Below are 15,008 nucleotides of genomic sequence, written 5' to 3' on the forward strand. Positions count from 1 at the left end.
AATCAGTACTGAGTGCGTGAGTTTCAGTTACATGTTAATTAATTGCCCTTTTTTCCTGCTCAGTGTGATAGTTATTTTCAAATTGCTTTCATGACACATTTCACTTTTTTTCTTTTGATTCTATGTAAGCTTTTGTAGAACGATGATTAATTCGGATGTCGGGTTATGGGGAGAAAGAGGTTGAGAGGGAAAGATAGATAGATCAGCCATGATTGAATGGTGGAATTGACTTGATGGGCCGAATAGCGTAATTCTGCTCCTATAACTTATGAGCGATAAATCACAATATTATTTGTATTTGAGATCGAAACCAATTTTGAATTGATCATTTTATCATCTTTATAATTCCAGCATGGTTCACAATTATTTGTCTTTATATTTCAAAACATTTCTAACAAGTAAAAAATCTTATTCAACTTCTTTGGAAAGTGGGTCTAAGAATGACTTTGTGGTATTCTAGATATGACGGTGGATCAGTGATCTGTGATCTGCTCTGTGATTATAAAGAGGAATGTGGTAGATGTGATGATGTAAAGAAGCTCACCAGATTTCCCATTTATTACGTTAAATGAACAGAACATCAGGCAGCTAACATGCAGTCATGGAGTCTCTCCTACCCAATAAGTCACCCCATTGACTCAAACACATGGCAGCACAGTGGAACAGCTCGTAGAGCTGCTGCCTCATACCACCAGAGACCTGGGCACGTTCCAGACCTTGCGTGCTGCCTGTGTGGAGATTGCATGCTTGGTTTCTTCCCACATCCCAAAGACATAAGGGTTTTGTAGCTTAATTGGCCTCTGTAAACTGCCCCTGGTGTGCAGGGAGTGGATGAGAAAGCGGGATAACCTAAAACCAGTGACAATGGGTGATCGATGGTCGGTGTGGACCTGGCGTGGGCCGAAGATCCTGTTTCCATGCTGTGTCTGTAAACGGAACAGAAAAAAAAATCTGCTTTCAATAATTTTTCTGTGAAACAGAATATGCTTCTGACTGACTATGGACTGTTCATGTTTAGGGTAAATGTGGTAGCTGTTCGAAGCCTCCTTTCTGTCCGCCTGGATCAAAACCTCAGGTAAGACTTGCTTTATGGGAAACATTTGCATTAAATTACTGAACCGATGCAATTTTATAAAATGCTCACTGCAAAGAAGTAATTGAAAGGAATCCAGTGCAGTAACTACAGGAGATATTTTTCAATAGATTATATTTACTGATGGCCATGATGGTCTCAGATTGTTCCCCAGTTTTCCCCGGTCACTAACCATGTTTGCTTTAACCCATTATTAAAATTCGCGCATGCCAATTTTTCCTTTGACAATAACGTACTTTGGGATATCTTGAGAGAATCGAAGGTTAAAGGGATAAGACGGGAAAGTAAAGTTGAGCAAGAAGATCATTCATGATCTTTTGGAAAGCAGAGCCAGTTCAAAGGAAACTAAATCCTACTGCTGGTCCAGTTGTCTACATCCTTGTGTGAAATGACAATGTGTAAGTACACTTTCTTCTTTCTTCCATTTCTCCCTTTATTTTTCCTTTCCCCTTTTCTGCTTCTCTTTATTCCTTTTAGCAATAACAATCATTTAAAAAAAGGCAAAAATTAGTAGCATAAGGGAAATATTGCACACTCTTGTAATAGTGAGGTTATTAAATCATAAGGATTGGCATAGAGACGTACAACATGGAAGCAGGCCCTTTGGCCCAACTCAAACTTGCCAAACAAAATGCTCCATCTGCACTTGTCCTATTTGTCTGCGTTTGACCCATATCCCTCTAAACTTTTCCTATCCATACACCTGTCCAAGTGTTTTTTTATGGTGCTATAGTACATGCCTCAACTACCTCCTCTGGCAGTTCATTCCATATACCAAAGTGTTTGCCCTAAAGTTCCTATTAAACCTTGCCCCTCTCACCTTGAACCTATGTCCATTGGTTCTTGATTTCCCTTACTCCAGGTAAAGGACTATGCATTCACCCAATCTATTCCTCCTTACGATTGTACACATTTTGTTTTGGAGGGTTTTATTTATTAATGTGGAGGAAATATGCACCCAGATGACCCATGCCTTGGATTAATTGGCACCTGGGGTTTGTTCACTGTGATTTATTATCATTGACAAAGAGCAAGATGTGAAGGAAAACCGGGATTTTCCATCTGGCCAAACACCTGGTACCACAGAGCATGTCCAGTAGTAAGCGGTGCATGCACAATGCCATCTCTAGGATCTTGACCTATGTACGTGTAGAAGCAAGTCCTTGCAACCCCTGAGAGACCTACTTCAGAGTTAAAGGAAACCTGTTTGATCAGTCTGAAGTAGGGTTTCAACACGAAATGTCACTTATCCATGTTCTCCCGAAATGCTGCTTGACCTGCTGAGTTACTCCAGCACTTTGTGTCCTTCTGTTTGAGTCCAGTGCAGCCTCAGCTAATTCACCTTTGGCTGATGTACTCGGCTGACTCTCTGTGGGCCTGTACATTCACCACACACTTAGTTGTCACCCATTCTTATCGGATCTTATAGAAACATATAAAATTCTTAAGGGATTGGGCAGGCCAGATGCAGGAAAAATGTTCCCCATGTTGGGGGAGTCCAGAACCAGGGGTCACAGTGTAAGAATAAGGGGGAGGCCATTTAGGACTGGGATTAGGAAATCATTTTTCAGCCAGAGAGTTGTGAATCTGTGGAATTCTCTGCCACAGGAGGCCAATTCACTGGATGTATTCAAGAGAGAGTTAGATAGAGCTCTTAGGGCTAAAGGAATCAAGGGATATGGGGAGAAAGCAGGAATAGGGTACTGATTCTGGATGATTCCGGATGTTTAACGGTACTGGCTCGAAGGGCCGAATGGCCTACTCCTGCATCTATTTTCTATGTTTCTATATTTCTATTCTCCACCCACACCACAAATCCTGGCCAGCCGCCACACCCCTCCAACAAGCATCATTTTGACAATTCATCCCTTCTCCACCGTCACCCCAAAAACACTGCCAGCAAACCTCTGTCTATTTCTGCCACTGATCCCTGGGGGAAAAAAAGGTGGGAGCAGGGCAAAGCCTGGCTAGTGATGGGTGAATACTGGGGAGGGGGATATGAATGGCACATGGGTGGCGTAAGTGACAAAAGGCGAGAGGTGAGTAGGAGACAAAAGAGTGTCACAGGAGAAGATGAGCGAAATATTAAGCCAAGGAGATGTGGAAGGGGACAGGTTGGTGGAGAGGGTGGAGCACATGGAGGGGTAGAGGAAGAAATGGGTGCACAATAGGGTGGAGTGGGGGGGGGGGTGAGAGAGCAGGCACGAGAAAGAGGGAGAAGGTAGTGGGGTATTACTTAAAATTGGAAAAATTAATGTTCATACCCTTGGGTTGTAAAAGAAATATAAGAAATATAAGAAAATAACTGCAGATGCTGGTACAAATCGAAGGTATTTATTCACAAAATGCTGGAGTAACTCAGCAGGTCAGGCAGCATCCCTTGAGTTGTAAGCTCTCCAAGCTCTCCAAGCGGAGTATAAGGTGCCACTCCTGCCGTTTGATGGAGATGCGAGAGGTGTAGAGGGATGGGTGTTGCATCTGCTGCTGCCGCTGCAAGGGAAAGTGCCTGGCAAGGGTGCAGGTTGGATGGGAAGGGATGAGTGAACCAAGGATTATGGTGGGAGTGATCACTGGGGACTGGGCTTAGGTGCTGGAAATATATTTTGCAGTTGACTGCAGGTTGATTGTGTGGTCGAAGTGAATGTTTAAGGTAACCTAATGGAGGGCTGCCTAAAGAGGCTCGTTGGGTAAGTACACTCTCTAGGCTGAAAGTATAACCCCCAATCAAGATGCAGCCACGACTTATTCCTGCTCGGTGCCGCCAGTGAAACTCAGCCAGATTCAGCAAGCAGTTAGAAAGGGAGAAGGGATGGTGGTGTTTATTGTAAGAGGATTTGAGCAACATTTGGAGAGGTACACAGATAAGAAAGTTTTGGAGGGCTATGGCCCAAATGCAAGGAGCTAGGCTTAGTGTAGGTGGGGCATCTTGGTCGACGTGGGCAAGTTGGGTCGAAGGGCCTGTTTCCATGCTATAGGACTCTATAAATCTAACATAATTATACTGTGCATTCATAAGAATGCACTAATGTGTACAATTTTGGACTCCTGATCTAAAAAAGGTTGTGCAGGTAGTTTTGTACACCTGCAGCTTTCCAGTTCTCCGCGGAAATATACATTAGGACTAATCTGTCCCTAAATAAAATGTAAGAAGGAACTGCAGCTGCTGGTTTACACCAAAGATAGACACACAATGCTGGAGTAACTCAGCGGGTCAGGCGGCATCTCTGGATAACAGGAATAGGTGATGTTTTGGGTCGAGAAGAGTCTGAAGAAGGGTCTCGAAGCGAACCATCACCAATTCCTTCTCTCCAGAGATGCTGCCTGACCCAATGAGTTACTCCAGCATTTTGTGTCTATCTTCTTTAAATACAAAATATGTTCTCTAATTCATCCGTCACTTTTTCTCCAAATCGCGTTGAAGCAGAACTTAGACAAAGTGCAACAAAGCTTCACCTGGGATGGTTGGTGTGTTGTATCAGAAGAGGTTGAGTAGGCCAAGTTTTTATTCTTTGGAATTGAAAAAGATAAAGAAGTGACTCCAATAGCAACAGGTTGGTGCAGAAGTAGAGCCACTACCTCACAGCGCCAGAGACCTGGGGTCATCCTGACCTTGAGTTCTGCCCTGTACAGCGTTTCTCGTTCTCCCTGTGACAGTGTGGATTTCCTCTGGGTTCCCCCGACATCCCAAAGGTAGATTTGTAGTTCATTGGCCTCTGTAAATTGCACCTAATATGTAGAATCTGGGAAGGGTTATTGGGAATGTGGGGAGAATAAAATGTAATATAAATGTATGGGTTGGTGGTCGGCATGGACTTGGTGAGCTGGGGGGCCTGTTTCCATGCTATGTGTAAGAAAATAACTGCAGATGCTGGTACAAATCAAAGGTATTTATTCACAAAATGCTGGAGTAACTCAGCAGGTCAGGCAGCATCTCAGGAGAGAAGGAATGGGTGACGTTTCGGGTCGAGACCCTTCTTCAGACTGATATGCTACGATCTAGGATCACATTGAAAGGTAGAAAATTCTTGCAGGCTCGTTGGGGTAAATAAGGGGAAGTGTTTCCCAGGCTGAGGAGTTCAGAACTGGAGATAAGAGTCTCAAAGTAAAGGGTTGGCAATATGGACTGAAATGAAGAGAAATGCCTTTAGTCAGAGGGTGATGAATGTTTGGAATTCTCTACCTCGGCAGTCTGTGTGCTCAGTCATTGCATTAAAAACGGAAAATTATATATTTGTGAATATTAAAGGAGTCATGGGATAAGGGACAAGGGAATGAAAATGGAACAGAGGGTAAACCATGATCTTAATATCATGGAGCTGGACATACCAGACTGGAGAAGGGTCCCAACCCAAAACATCACTTACCCATGTTCTTCAGGGATGCTGCCTGACTCGCTGAATTACTCCAGGAGTTTGTGTCTTGTTATTGTAAACCAGCATCTGCAGTTCCTTCTTTCTACAGGCTAAACCCCTCCACACCTGTTCCTTCTCCTCGCGATCTTATTTTACTGAGAAATGCTTTGGTTCTGCCTGATGAACTCTTGGTAGGTATAAATAATTTCCATAGATGACAATAATGGGTAATCTGCAATCGGTGTAATGTATGAAATACAATATGCTATGGTCTATAATATTGAAAAATTAAGTCTCTGACCCCTCTTTCTGTGTCTTGTTTTTGAAGGATGGTGCAGAATACCAACTTTGCTACTACACTAAATTCACCATGGCCCAGATTGTGACTCATCATCTCAGCCTTCGACAGAGGCAAAGAATCGCACCAATTTTCTTTGGAATGAATCCAAGGCGCCCTTCTGGTCATCATGTCCACATGCATGGATGTAGCAGGCAATGTGTTAATCCTTTATGGATTCCCCGGTGTTGTAAGAATCATTACGGCCCTCAATGCCAAGGTAATCACAGAGAGGGCATTCATTTTTACGGAGATTTTGCTTCTGTTGGTTGGAGGGGGGGGGGGGGGGGGGGGGAGTTTGTCACAATTAATTATGTTTCTCTGTGACTTTTAATAAATTGTTCTCTGCCAGCAAAAGATCAAAGAAAGGAGCCTAAAAATGAAGCGGTGGACGTGTTTTCTCTTTTATGTTAAGAGTTGAAAGGCTGGAATTGTTCCTTAGTCATTGAGATGTGGGAGGAAACCAGGGCACCTGGAGGGATCTCACGCCGTCACAGGGAGAATGTGCAAACTCCACACAGGCAGCACCCGAAGTCTGGATCAAACCCGGGTCTCTGGCGCTGTGAGGTGGCAGCAAGCTGGAAAGGGTACAGAGAGGATTATCATATCATATCATATATAATACAGCCGGAAACAGGCCTTTTCGGCCCTCCAAGTCCGTGCCGCCCAGCGATCCCCGTACATTAACACTATCCTACACAATTTAGGGACAATTTTTACATTTACCCAGCCAATTAACCTACATACCTGTACGTCTTTGGAGTGTGGGAGGAAACCGAAGATCTCGGAGAAAACCCACGCAGGTCACGGGGAGAACGTACAAACTCCTTACAGTGCAGCACCCGTAGTCAGGATCGAACCTGAGTCTCCGGCGCTGCATTCGCTGTAAAGCAGCAACTCTACCGCTGCGCTACCATGCCGCCCAGGATTGACAAGGATGTTGCCAGGACTAGGGGGTCTGAGCTACAGGGAGAGGTTGAGTAGGCTGGGACTGTTCCTTGGAGCACAGCAGGCTGAGGGGTGATCTTATAGAGATGTATAAAATCTTGTCCAGAGTAGGTGAATCAAGGACCAGAGGACATAGGTTTAAGGTGAAGGGGGAAAGATTTAATAGGAATCTGAGGGGTAACTTTTTCACACAAAGGATGGTGGGTGTATGGAACAAGCTGCCAGAGGAGGTAGTTGAGGCTGTGACTATCACAACATTTAAGAAACAGTTAGACAGGTACATGGATAGGACAGGTTTGGAGGGATATGGAGCAAACACAGGCAGGCGGGGACTTGTGCAGCTGGGACATGTTGGCCAGTGTGGGCAGGTTGGGCTGAAGGGCCTGTTTGCACGCTGAATCACTCTATCACTATCACTCTATGACTAGATGACACTACCAGCCGTGCTGCCCTTTCCTTGTGGGTGAAGGGAAAACTTAATTAAAGGCCTCAAAACTGATGCGTTTATTCCGCCAGTGTAATCAGTAAAAGAACCAATGGCAATATATTCTTAGTCTGTGAGGTGTCATGATTCGGAAAGCAATGCATGAGAGAATGGCAAAAGCAGATTCATAAGTACTTTTCAAAAGTAATTGTAACACAAATTAAGGAAACATTTGGAGGTTTATTGGCGATGAAGAGAGGGTATTGTGCCATTTAGTTGTTCTTTCACTGCGCTGGGACAGGGTTGGGCCCGATGTTCTCTCCTTTGCATTATATGGCTCTATGATCCAAGTCAACCTCCATATAATGGAATGAATTGTGTCAGGTTGGTGCAAACGAGCTTGTTCTGGGAGAGTGCTCAATGATAACGTGAACTCCAATCTTTGATGCCATGGATTGACTTTGTCAGGTTGTGCTGGCTGTTCTGTTTTGATTGATTGGATTGATTGAAAGGTGCAGCATGGAAACAGGTCCTGCCGCCCATTGAGGCCACACCGAACTGTTCACACCGGTTCTACTGATGGTCGACACAAAATGCTGGAGTAACTCAGCGGGTCGGGCAGCATCTCTGGAGAGAAGGAATGGGTGACGTTTCGGGTCAAGACCCTTCTTCAGACTGATGTCAAGGGAGTGGGTACGTCGAACAATCGCTGGTCCAGGCGTACACTGGCCCTATCCCCGAGCTCCACCTCCGCTACTTTGACGACTGCATCGGTGCTGCCTCCTGTACCCGTGCAGAACTCACTGACTTCATCAACCTCACGACTAATTTCCATCTTGCACTCAAATTCGCTTGGACCATCTCCGACATCACCCAACCTTTTCTAGATCTCACTATCGACTGACATCTGTTCCAAACCCACTGACTCCCACAGCTACCTAGACTACACTTATTCCCACCCTGCTCCCTGTAAAGACTCTATCCCCTACTCCTAACTCCTCCGTCTATGCCACATCTGCACCCTGGATGAGGTTTTCCGTACCAGGTCATCGGAGATGTCCTCATTCTTTAGGGAACGGGGGCTCCCCCCTTCCATTATAGATGAGGCTCTCACTAGGGTCTCCTCGATATCCCGCAGCTCCGCCCTTGTTCCTTCTCCTGCCATTCGTAACAAGGACAGAGTCCTCTTTGTCCTAGCCTTCCACCTCATCAGTCGTTACATGCAGCCTATAATCTTCTGACATTTTTGCCACCCCCAATGGGATCCCACTACTGGCCACATCTTCCCATGTCCACCCCTTTCTGCTTTCTGCAGAGACTATTCCCTCTGCAACTCCCTGGTCCACTCGTCCCTTCCCACACAAACCACCCCCTCCCCAGGTACTTTCCCCAACAACCACAGGGGATGCATCACCTGTCCCTTTACCTCCTCCCTCAACTCCATCCATGGACCCCGACAGTCTTTTCAGGTGAGGCAGAGGTTCACGTGCACCTCCTCCAACCTCATCTTCTGTATCCGCTGTTCCAGGTGTCAACTCCTGTACATCAGCGATACCAAGCACAGGCTGAACACCTCCGCTCAGTCCGCCTAAACCTACCTGATCTCCCGGTGGCTCAGTACTTTAACTCCCCCTCCCATTTCCAATCTGACCTTTCTGTCCTGGGCCTCCTCCTTTGTAAGAGTGCGGCCCAGCGCAAATTGGAGGAACAGCACCTCATATTTCGCTTGGGTTGTTTACATCCCAGCGGTATGAACATTGACTTCTCTAACTTCAAGTAGCCCTTACTTTCCCTCTCTCTCCATCCCCTCCCCCTCCCCAGGGGGTATGGGGAGAAGGCAGGAACGGGGTACTGATTGAGAATGATCAGCCATGATCACATTGAATGGTGGTGCTGGCTCGAAGGGCCGAATGGCCTACTCCTGCACCTATTGTCTATTGTCTCCCACCAGTCATACTGTCTCCAACTACATTTCTTCTCTGTACTGCTCACTCCCCTGGCATCAGTCTGAAGAAGAGTCTCGACCCGAAACGTCACCCATTCCTTCTCTCCAGAGATGCTGCCTGTCCCGCTGAGTTACTCCGGCATTTTGTGTCTACCTTTGATAATAAGGAAATGCAGACTGGTTGATTGTTGGCTGAGGGGAAAGTGACTCCTTCTCCCCTGACCCTCAATCCCACAAATCTTTGGGACATGGGAGGAAATCGGAGCACTAGGAGGAATCCATGTGGTCGCAGAGAGAACGTGCAAACTCCACACAAGGAACACCTGAGGTCAGGACCAAAGGCAGCACTACCAAATGTGTCACTGCTGCTGCCCCACTGTTGATGTTAAAGTTTTTTCCCAGGAGATTTTGGAAAATAAAATGACACATAGTATTGGAGTAACTCAGCAGGTCAGGCAGCATCTCCGGAGAACATGGATAGTTGACGTATGGGTTAAGACCCTTATACAGACCGAAATATCACCTATCCATATTCTCCAGAGATGCTACCTGGCCTGTGTAGGAAGGAAATGCAGATGCTGGTTTAAATCAAAGATAGGCGCAAAATGCTGTAACTCAGCAGGTCAGACAGCATTTCTGGAGAAAAGAAATAGGTAACATTTCGAGTCGAGACCCTTCGTCAGACTGCAGAAAGTTTTCAACCCAAAACGTTGCCTATTCCTTTTCTCCAGAGATGCTGTCTGACCCGCTGCGTTACTCCAGCTTTTTGTGTCTTTCTTCGGTGCTACCTGACTTGCTGAGATACTCCACCACTTTGTGTCCTTTTATGTTTAACTAGCATCTGCAGTTCCTTGTTTCGAACATGTTACCTGATAAATGACAGAGAGTGGTGAATCTGTGGAATTCTCTGCCACTGAAATACAGTTCATTGGCTATATTTAAGAGGGAGTTAGATGTGGCCCTTATGGCTAAAGGGATCAGGGGGCATGGAGAGAAGGCAGGTACAGGATACTGAGTTGGATGATCAGCCATGATCATATTGAATGGCAGTGCAGGCTCGAAGGGCCGAATGGCTTACTCCTGCACCTATTTTCTATGTTTCTATGTCTATGTTTCTAAATAGTATTTACCATTTTGTTCTTTTGAGGGAGGAAATAGTAATGATCGGGGACTGTTGAGCAGGTACCTCCAGCAGCATTTGGGAAAGGATTGGGAAGGAAGTCCTTTGAAACCTAATTTTTAACATTAACATTTAACCTTTTTACATTATAATTACTGCACTGCAGAATGAGAAAGAAAGCGCAGTCTACTGTGGAGGCACAGATGGATTAAATAGGACAAAAAATGGGAAATTCATTAATTTGGTTGGAAGAATAGAAAAGCAGAATATCATTGAAATGGGATGTGGCTCGAATAAGAAGCCTACAAAATTAATAAGCAATAAGTAACTAAGAGGGAAGTGGAAAGGCAGTGGCAGTTACACCTTCAACAGGGGAACGTGGATAGGTGACATTTCGAGTCGGGACCCTTCGTCCGACTGATTGTTGGTGAGGAGAGGGAAAGCTAGAAGAGAGAAGGGATGGGAATAAACCTGGCAAGTGATAGGTGGATACAGCTGGGGAGGAGGTTTGATAGGCAGATGGTTTGGTAAAGGTGAGAGATGAAGTTTGCAAGCAAACCCACTGCGACTTGACTTTTTGTGCAGGATGTTCAATGTCGGGGGATGAGTGTAGGCAGATTCATCTGTCGTGTTTGAAGGGGAGTTAGATAGGTATTTGAAAGAAATGAACTTGCAGGGCTGGAGGAGAGGAGCTTGCCAGATTGCCCCACCTCCAGCCAGAGAGCTGTGAATCTGTGGAATTCTCTGCCACACAAGGCAGTGGAGGCCAATTCACTGGATGTTGTCAAGAGAGAGTTGGATATAGCTCTTATGGCTAATGGAGTCAAGGGATATGGGGAGAAAGCAGTAGAGGGGTACTGATTCTGGATGATCAGCCATGATCATATTGAATGGCGGTGCTGGCTCGAAGGGCAGGAATGGCCTACTCCTGCACCTATTTTCAATGTTTCTATGCTCTTATATTGAGCTGGAACAGAAATGCTGTGACCATTTTGTGATTCTGTAATGAAAACCTGGCTACTGAATAATATGACTACTTTTATGCTACCCATGAAAACTAATTTCCACCAGTTTAGGTGTATTTTTTACTTAGAACCAAGATCATGCACATATTCTAATTGCTTTTGCCTTTATTGCTATTGCTAGTAACTGCTGTTAGGCTAAATGATGGTTTGTTGTCCATGTCTATGGTGAACCTCCCCACATGTGATGCATTTTGCCCTGTCATCCAATCATTACTGGGAATTTATAATATTAGAATCATTATTTTTCCTGAAAGGGACCTCTCCCAGTTATGAATACATGGCCCAGCGCTATAAATGCTTCTTCAATACAGAAGAATAACTCGTGTGACTTTATCATTTCAGAATGTCCTGGGGGCATAGAGAACCCTTGTAGCTTCCATGGGAAGTGTAACGAAGGAAAGCGGGGAAATGGGACCTGCCATTGCTCTCGAGGGTTCAGGGGAACAGCCTGCGAACTGTGTGGAATGGGAAGATATGGATCAGACTGCAAAGGTACGTTTTACAAACCAGTTCAATGTCCTCTAAGATATTGATAGCTTTTATTATACATCTGATAACTGTTCCCAGTTGCTATTGGAAATAATTCCAAAAATTATTTATACAAGCTGGATGGTTCTTTCTGTAACCTGCTATTTCAAATGTACAGAATTAAGAAACTTTGCTTCTACAGGCACTCACCGACTTACGAGTTGTGTGTCTCAGTAGCAGTGCGCTGCTCTGTGTGGCCGTTTCTACAAGCCATGCAGCTGTTCTTGTGGATGCTCCCACACGGTCTCCCTGTCGAAACTCCCTCTTGGCCTCCACGTCGGAGCTCCCTCTTGGTCTCCACATCAGAGCTCCCTCTTGGTCTCCACGTCGGAGCTCCCTCTTGGTCTCCACGTCGGAGCTTCCCCGTGGTCTCCACGTCGGAGCTCCCTCGGTCTCCACGTCGGAGCTCCCTCTTGGTCTCCACGTCGGAGCTTCCCCGTGGTCTCCACGTCGGAGCTCCATCTTGGTCTCCACGTCGGAGCTTCCTCTTGGTTTCCACGTCGGAGCTTCCCCGCGGTCTTATGTCAGATCTCCCCCCCACCCCCCTGTGGTCTCCACGTCGGAGCTCCCACCTAGTTTCGGCATCGGAGCTCCCAAGTGGACTCAATATCAAATAGTAAATTTACACGTGCTCAGTACACTTCCATTTCCGACTTACAGTAACATCCGACTTACGCAAGGGTCCACGGGTCATAACCCTTATGTAAAGCAGGGACTATCTGTGCTGCTCAATGCATATTCAATGCATTGATCTATGGAGCCCTTTCCCCTCCTGGTGGCAGCTTTGCTTCAGTGCAAGAGTTGCTATCAGCCCAGAAGCCGAGCAGAAAGAATTTGCTTACTATCTTGAAGATGACTGTGTCTGATCTATTAATGTTGCAATGCCCGGGTTTTGGTTCCTCATCCATTTAGCCTGAATCACCAGTTAAAATTCTTAAGGGATTGGACAGGCTAGATGCAGGAAAAATGTTAGGTATAGCTCTTTGGGCTAATGGAATCAAGGGGTATGGGGAGAAAGCAGGAACGGGGTACTGATTTTGGATGATCAGCCATGATCATATTGAATGGCGGTGCTGGCTCGAAGGGCCAAATGGCCTACTCCTGCACCTATTTTCCATGTTTCTATGTAATCACCAGTTAAAATGTCCTTTTTGAAACCATGCAGAATGCAACTGCACAGAAAATGGGATCTGTGATGATGGAATTGATGGTGAAGGAACCTGTTTCTGTAAAGAAGGCTGGACTGGAAAATACTGTGAATCACAAACTGGCAAGTTATTTTACATAATTTGGTTCGCAGCAGATGATCAATTTGACCAGAATTTCCAGATGATTGTAATATAGAGTGGACATATCCATTTCTAAAACAATTGATTTAATAACCAACCAAAATGAAGGTGAAAAATGTAATAATTAACTCCTCTCACGTTGTCCAAGTTAAAGGCGTAGCCATGGACACTCGCATAGGCCCCAGCTGTGCCGGGCTTTTTGTCGGTTACATCAAACAGCCCTTGTTACTCACGTGCACTGACACCACCACCCCCAGCTCTTTCTCTGCTACATCAATGACTGCATCCGGCATCCATGCAGAACTTTCATTAACTTCACCACTAACTTCCACCATGCCCATCAAATTCACTTGGACTATCTATGACACATCACCCCCCTTTCCTGATCTTTCTGTCCCCATCACAGTGGCCTGAGGTATATTATAAACCTACCGACTCCCACGGTCTTCTGGACTGTACTTCCTCCCACCCTGTCTCGTGCAAAAATGCTACCCCCTACTCTCAGTTCCTCCCTCTCTGTCGCATCTGCTCCCAAGATGAAGCTTTCCATTCTAGGACATCTGAGATGTCCTTGTCCTTTATTAAACATGGCTTCCCACGTTCCCCATAGATGGATGCCTCACCATGTCTCCTCTGGGTCCCATAGTTCTGCTCTTGCTCCTCCTACCTTCAGATGGAACAAGGATAGAGTTCCCCTGGTCCTCACCTTTCACTCCACCGGCATCCGCATCCAAGACATCATCCTACAAAATTTGCGTCACCTCCAACGTGATCCCACCACCAGTGACATCTTCCTATGTTCACCCCATCCGCCTTCCACAGAGAATACTCCATTCACAACTCCTTGGTTCACTCATCCCTTCACATCAAACCCCAGGTACTTTCCCCTGCAACCACAGGAGATGTAACAACTAACTGTCCCTACATCTCCTCCCTCGCCTCCATCCAGGGACCCCAGCAGTCCTACCAGGTGAAAGAGATCCGTGTGCACCTCCTCCAACCTCATCAACTGCATCTGGTGCTCCCAATGTGGCCTCTTGTGCATTGACAAGATTGTTTTTCAGAACACTTGCGCTCGGTCCACCAAGGCCCACTGGATCTCGTGGTTGCTAACCATTTAAACTCCCCTTCCCAGTCCCACACTGACCTTTCTGTCCTGGGTCTCCTCCATTGCCAGAGTCGGGCCACACGCAAAGTGGAGGAACAGCATTCCACTTGGGTAGCTTAATCCCAATGGTATGAACATTGAATTCTCCAATTTTAGGTTACGACTAACAACCCACCTTTCCTCCCGCTTACTCCACCACTACCCCCTTCTTCCCTCCCTCCCTCCCTCCCTCCCTCCCTACCTCCCCTGTGCCCCACTTAGATTTATACCTATTTCTCCCTTCCTCCTCCACCTCCATTCTTGCCTCTGGGTTCACAATTCACAACTCTTTAATCCTTTTGTTTCTCACCTTCTGTTGGATCATCTCTGGCCTTTGTCCAACCATCTGCCTATCACCCCCCCTCCCCTGTTTGTGTTCACATATTATCTGTCATGCTTTGTCCTGCCCCTCCTCTCTTCCAGCTTTCTTTCCAACCCCTATAATCAGTCTGACGAAGGGTCCCAACCTGAAACGTCACCTCTCCATGTCCTCCAGGGTCGCTGCCTGACCCGCTGAGTTACTCCAGCACTTTGTTCCACACTCCTTTCATCCCTTGTAGATACTTCGGCCTACCGAGTCCGCACCGACCAGCGATCCCCGCACACAAATACTATCCTACACACACTAGGGACAATTTACACTTACACCAAGCCAATTAACCTACATACCTGTACGTCCTCGGAGTGTGGGAGGAAACCGAGAATCTCGGAGAAAACCCACAGTCACGGGGAGAACATACAAAACTCCGTACAGACAGCACCCGTAGTTGGGATCGAACCCGGATCTCTGGCGCTGCAAG

The 15,008-nt window shown here is 46.1% G+C and overlaps 1 protein-coding gene across 1 annotated transcript in view; it reads left to right on the forward strand.

Annotated features, from left to right (window-relative positions):
• The window catches only part of stab1 (stabilin 1), a 208,733-nt gene that overhangs the window by 173,865 nt on the left and 19,860 nt on the right, over positions 1-15,008 (forward strand). The window contains exons 54-57 of the mRNA XM_078414034.1: positions 1,019-1,075; positions 5,774-6,002; positions 11,587-11,736; positions 12,938-13,042. Of these exons, the coding sequence (XP_078270160.1) occupies positions 1,019-1,075; positions 5,774-6,002; positions 11,587-11,736; positions 12,938-13,042 (541 nt within the window). The remainder of the gene's footprint in view (positions 1-1,018; positions 1,076-5,773; positions 6,003-11,586; positions 11,737-12,937; positions 13,043-15,008) is intronic.

This window comes from Rhinoraja longicauda, chromosome 17 (assembly GCF_053455715.1).
Source record: "Rhinoraja longicauda isolate Sanriku21f chromosome 17, sRhiLon1.1, whole genome shotgun sequence".
Taxonomy (NCBI): domain Eukaryota; kingdom Metazoa; phylum Chordata; class Chondrichthyes; order Rajiformes; family Arhynchobatidae; genus Rhinoraja; species Rhinoraja longicauda.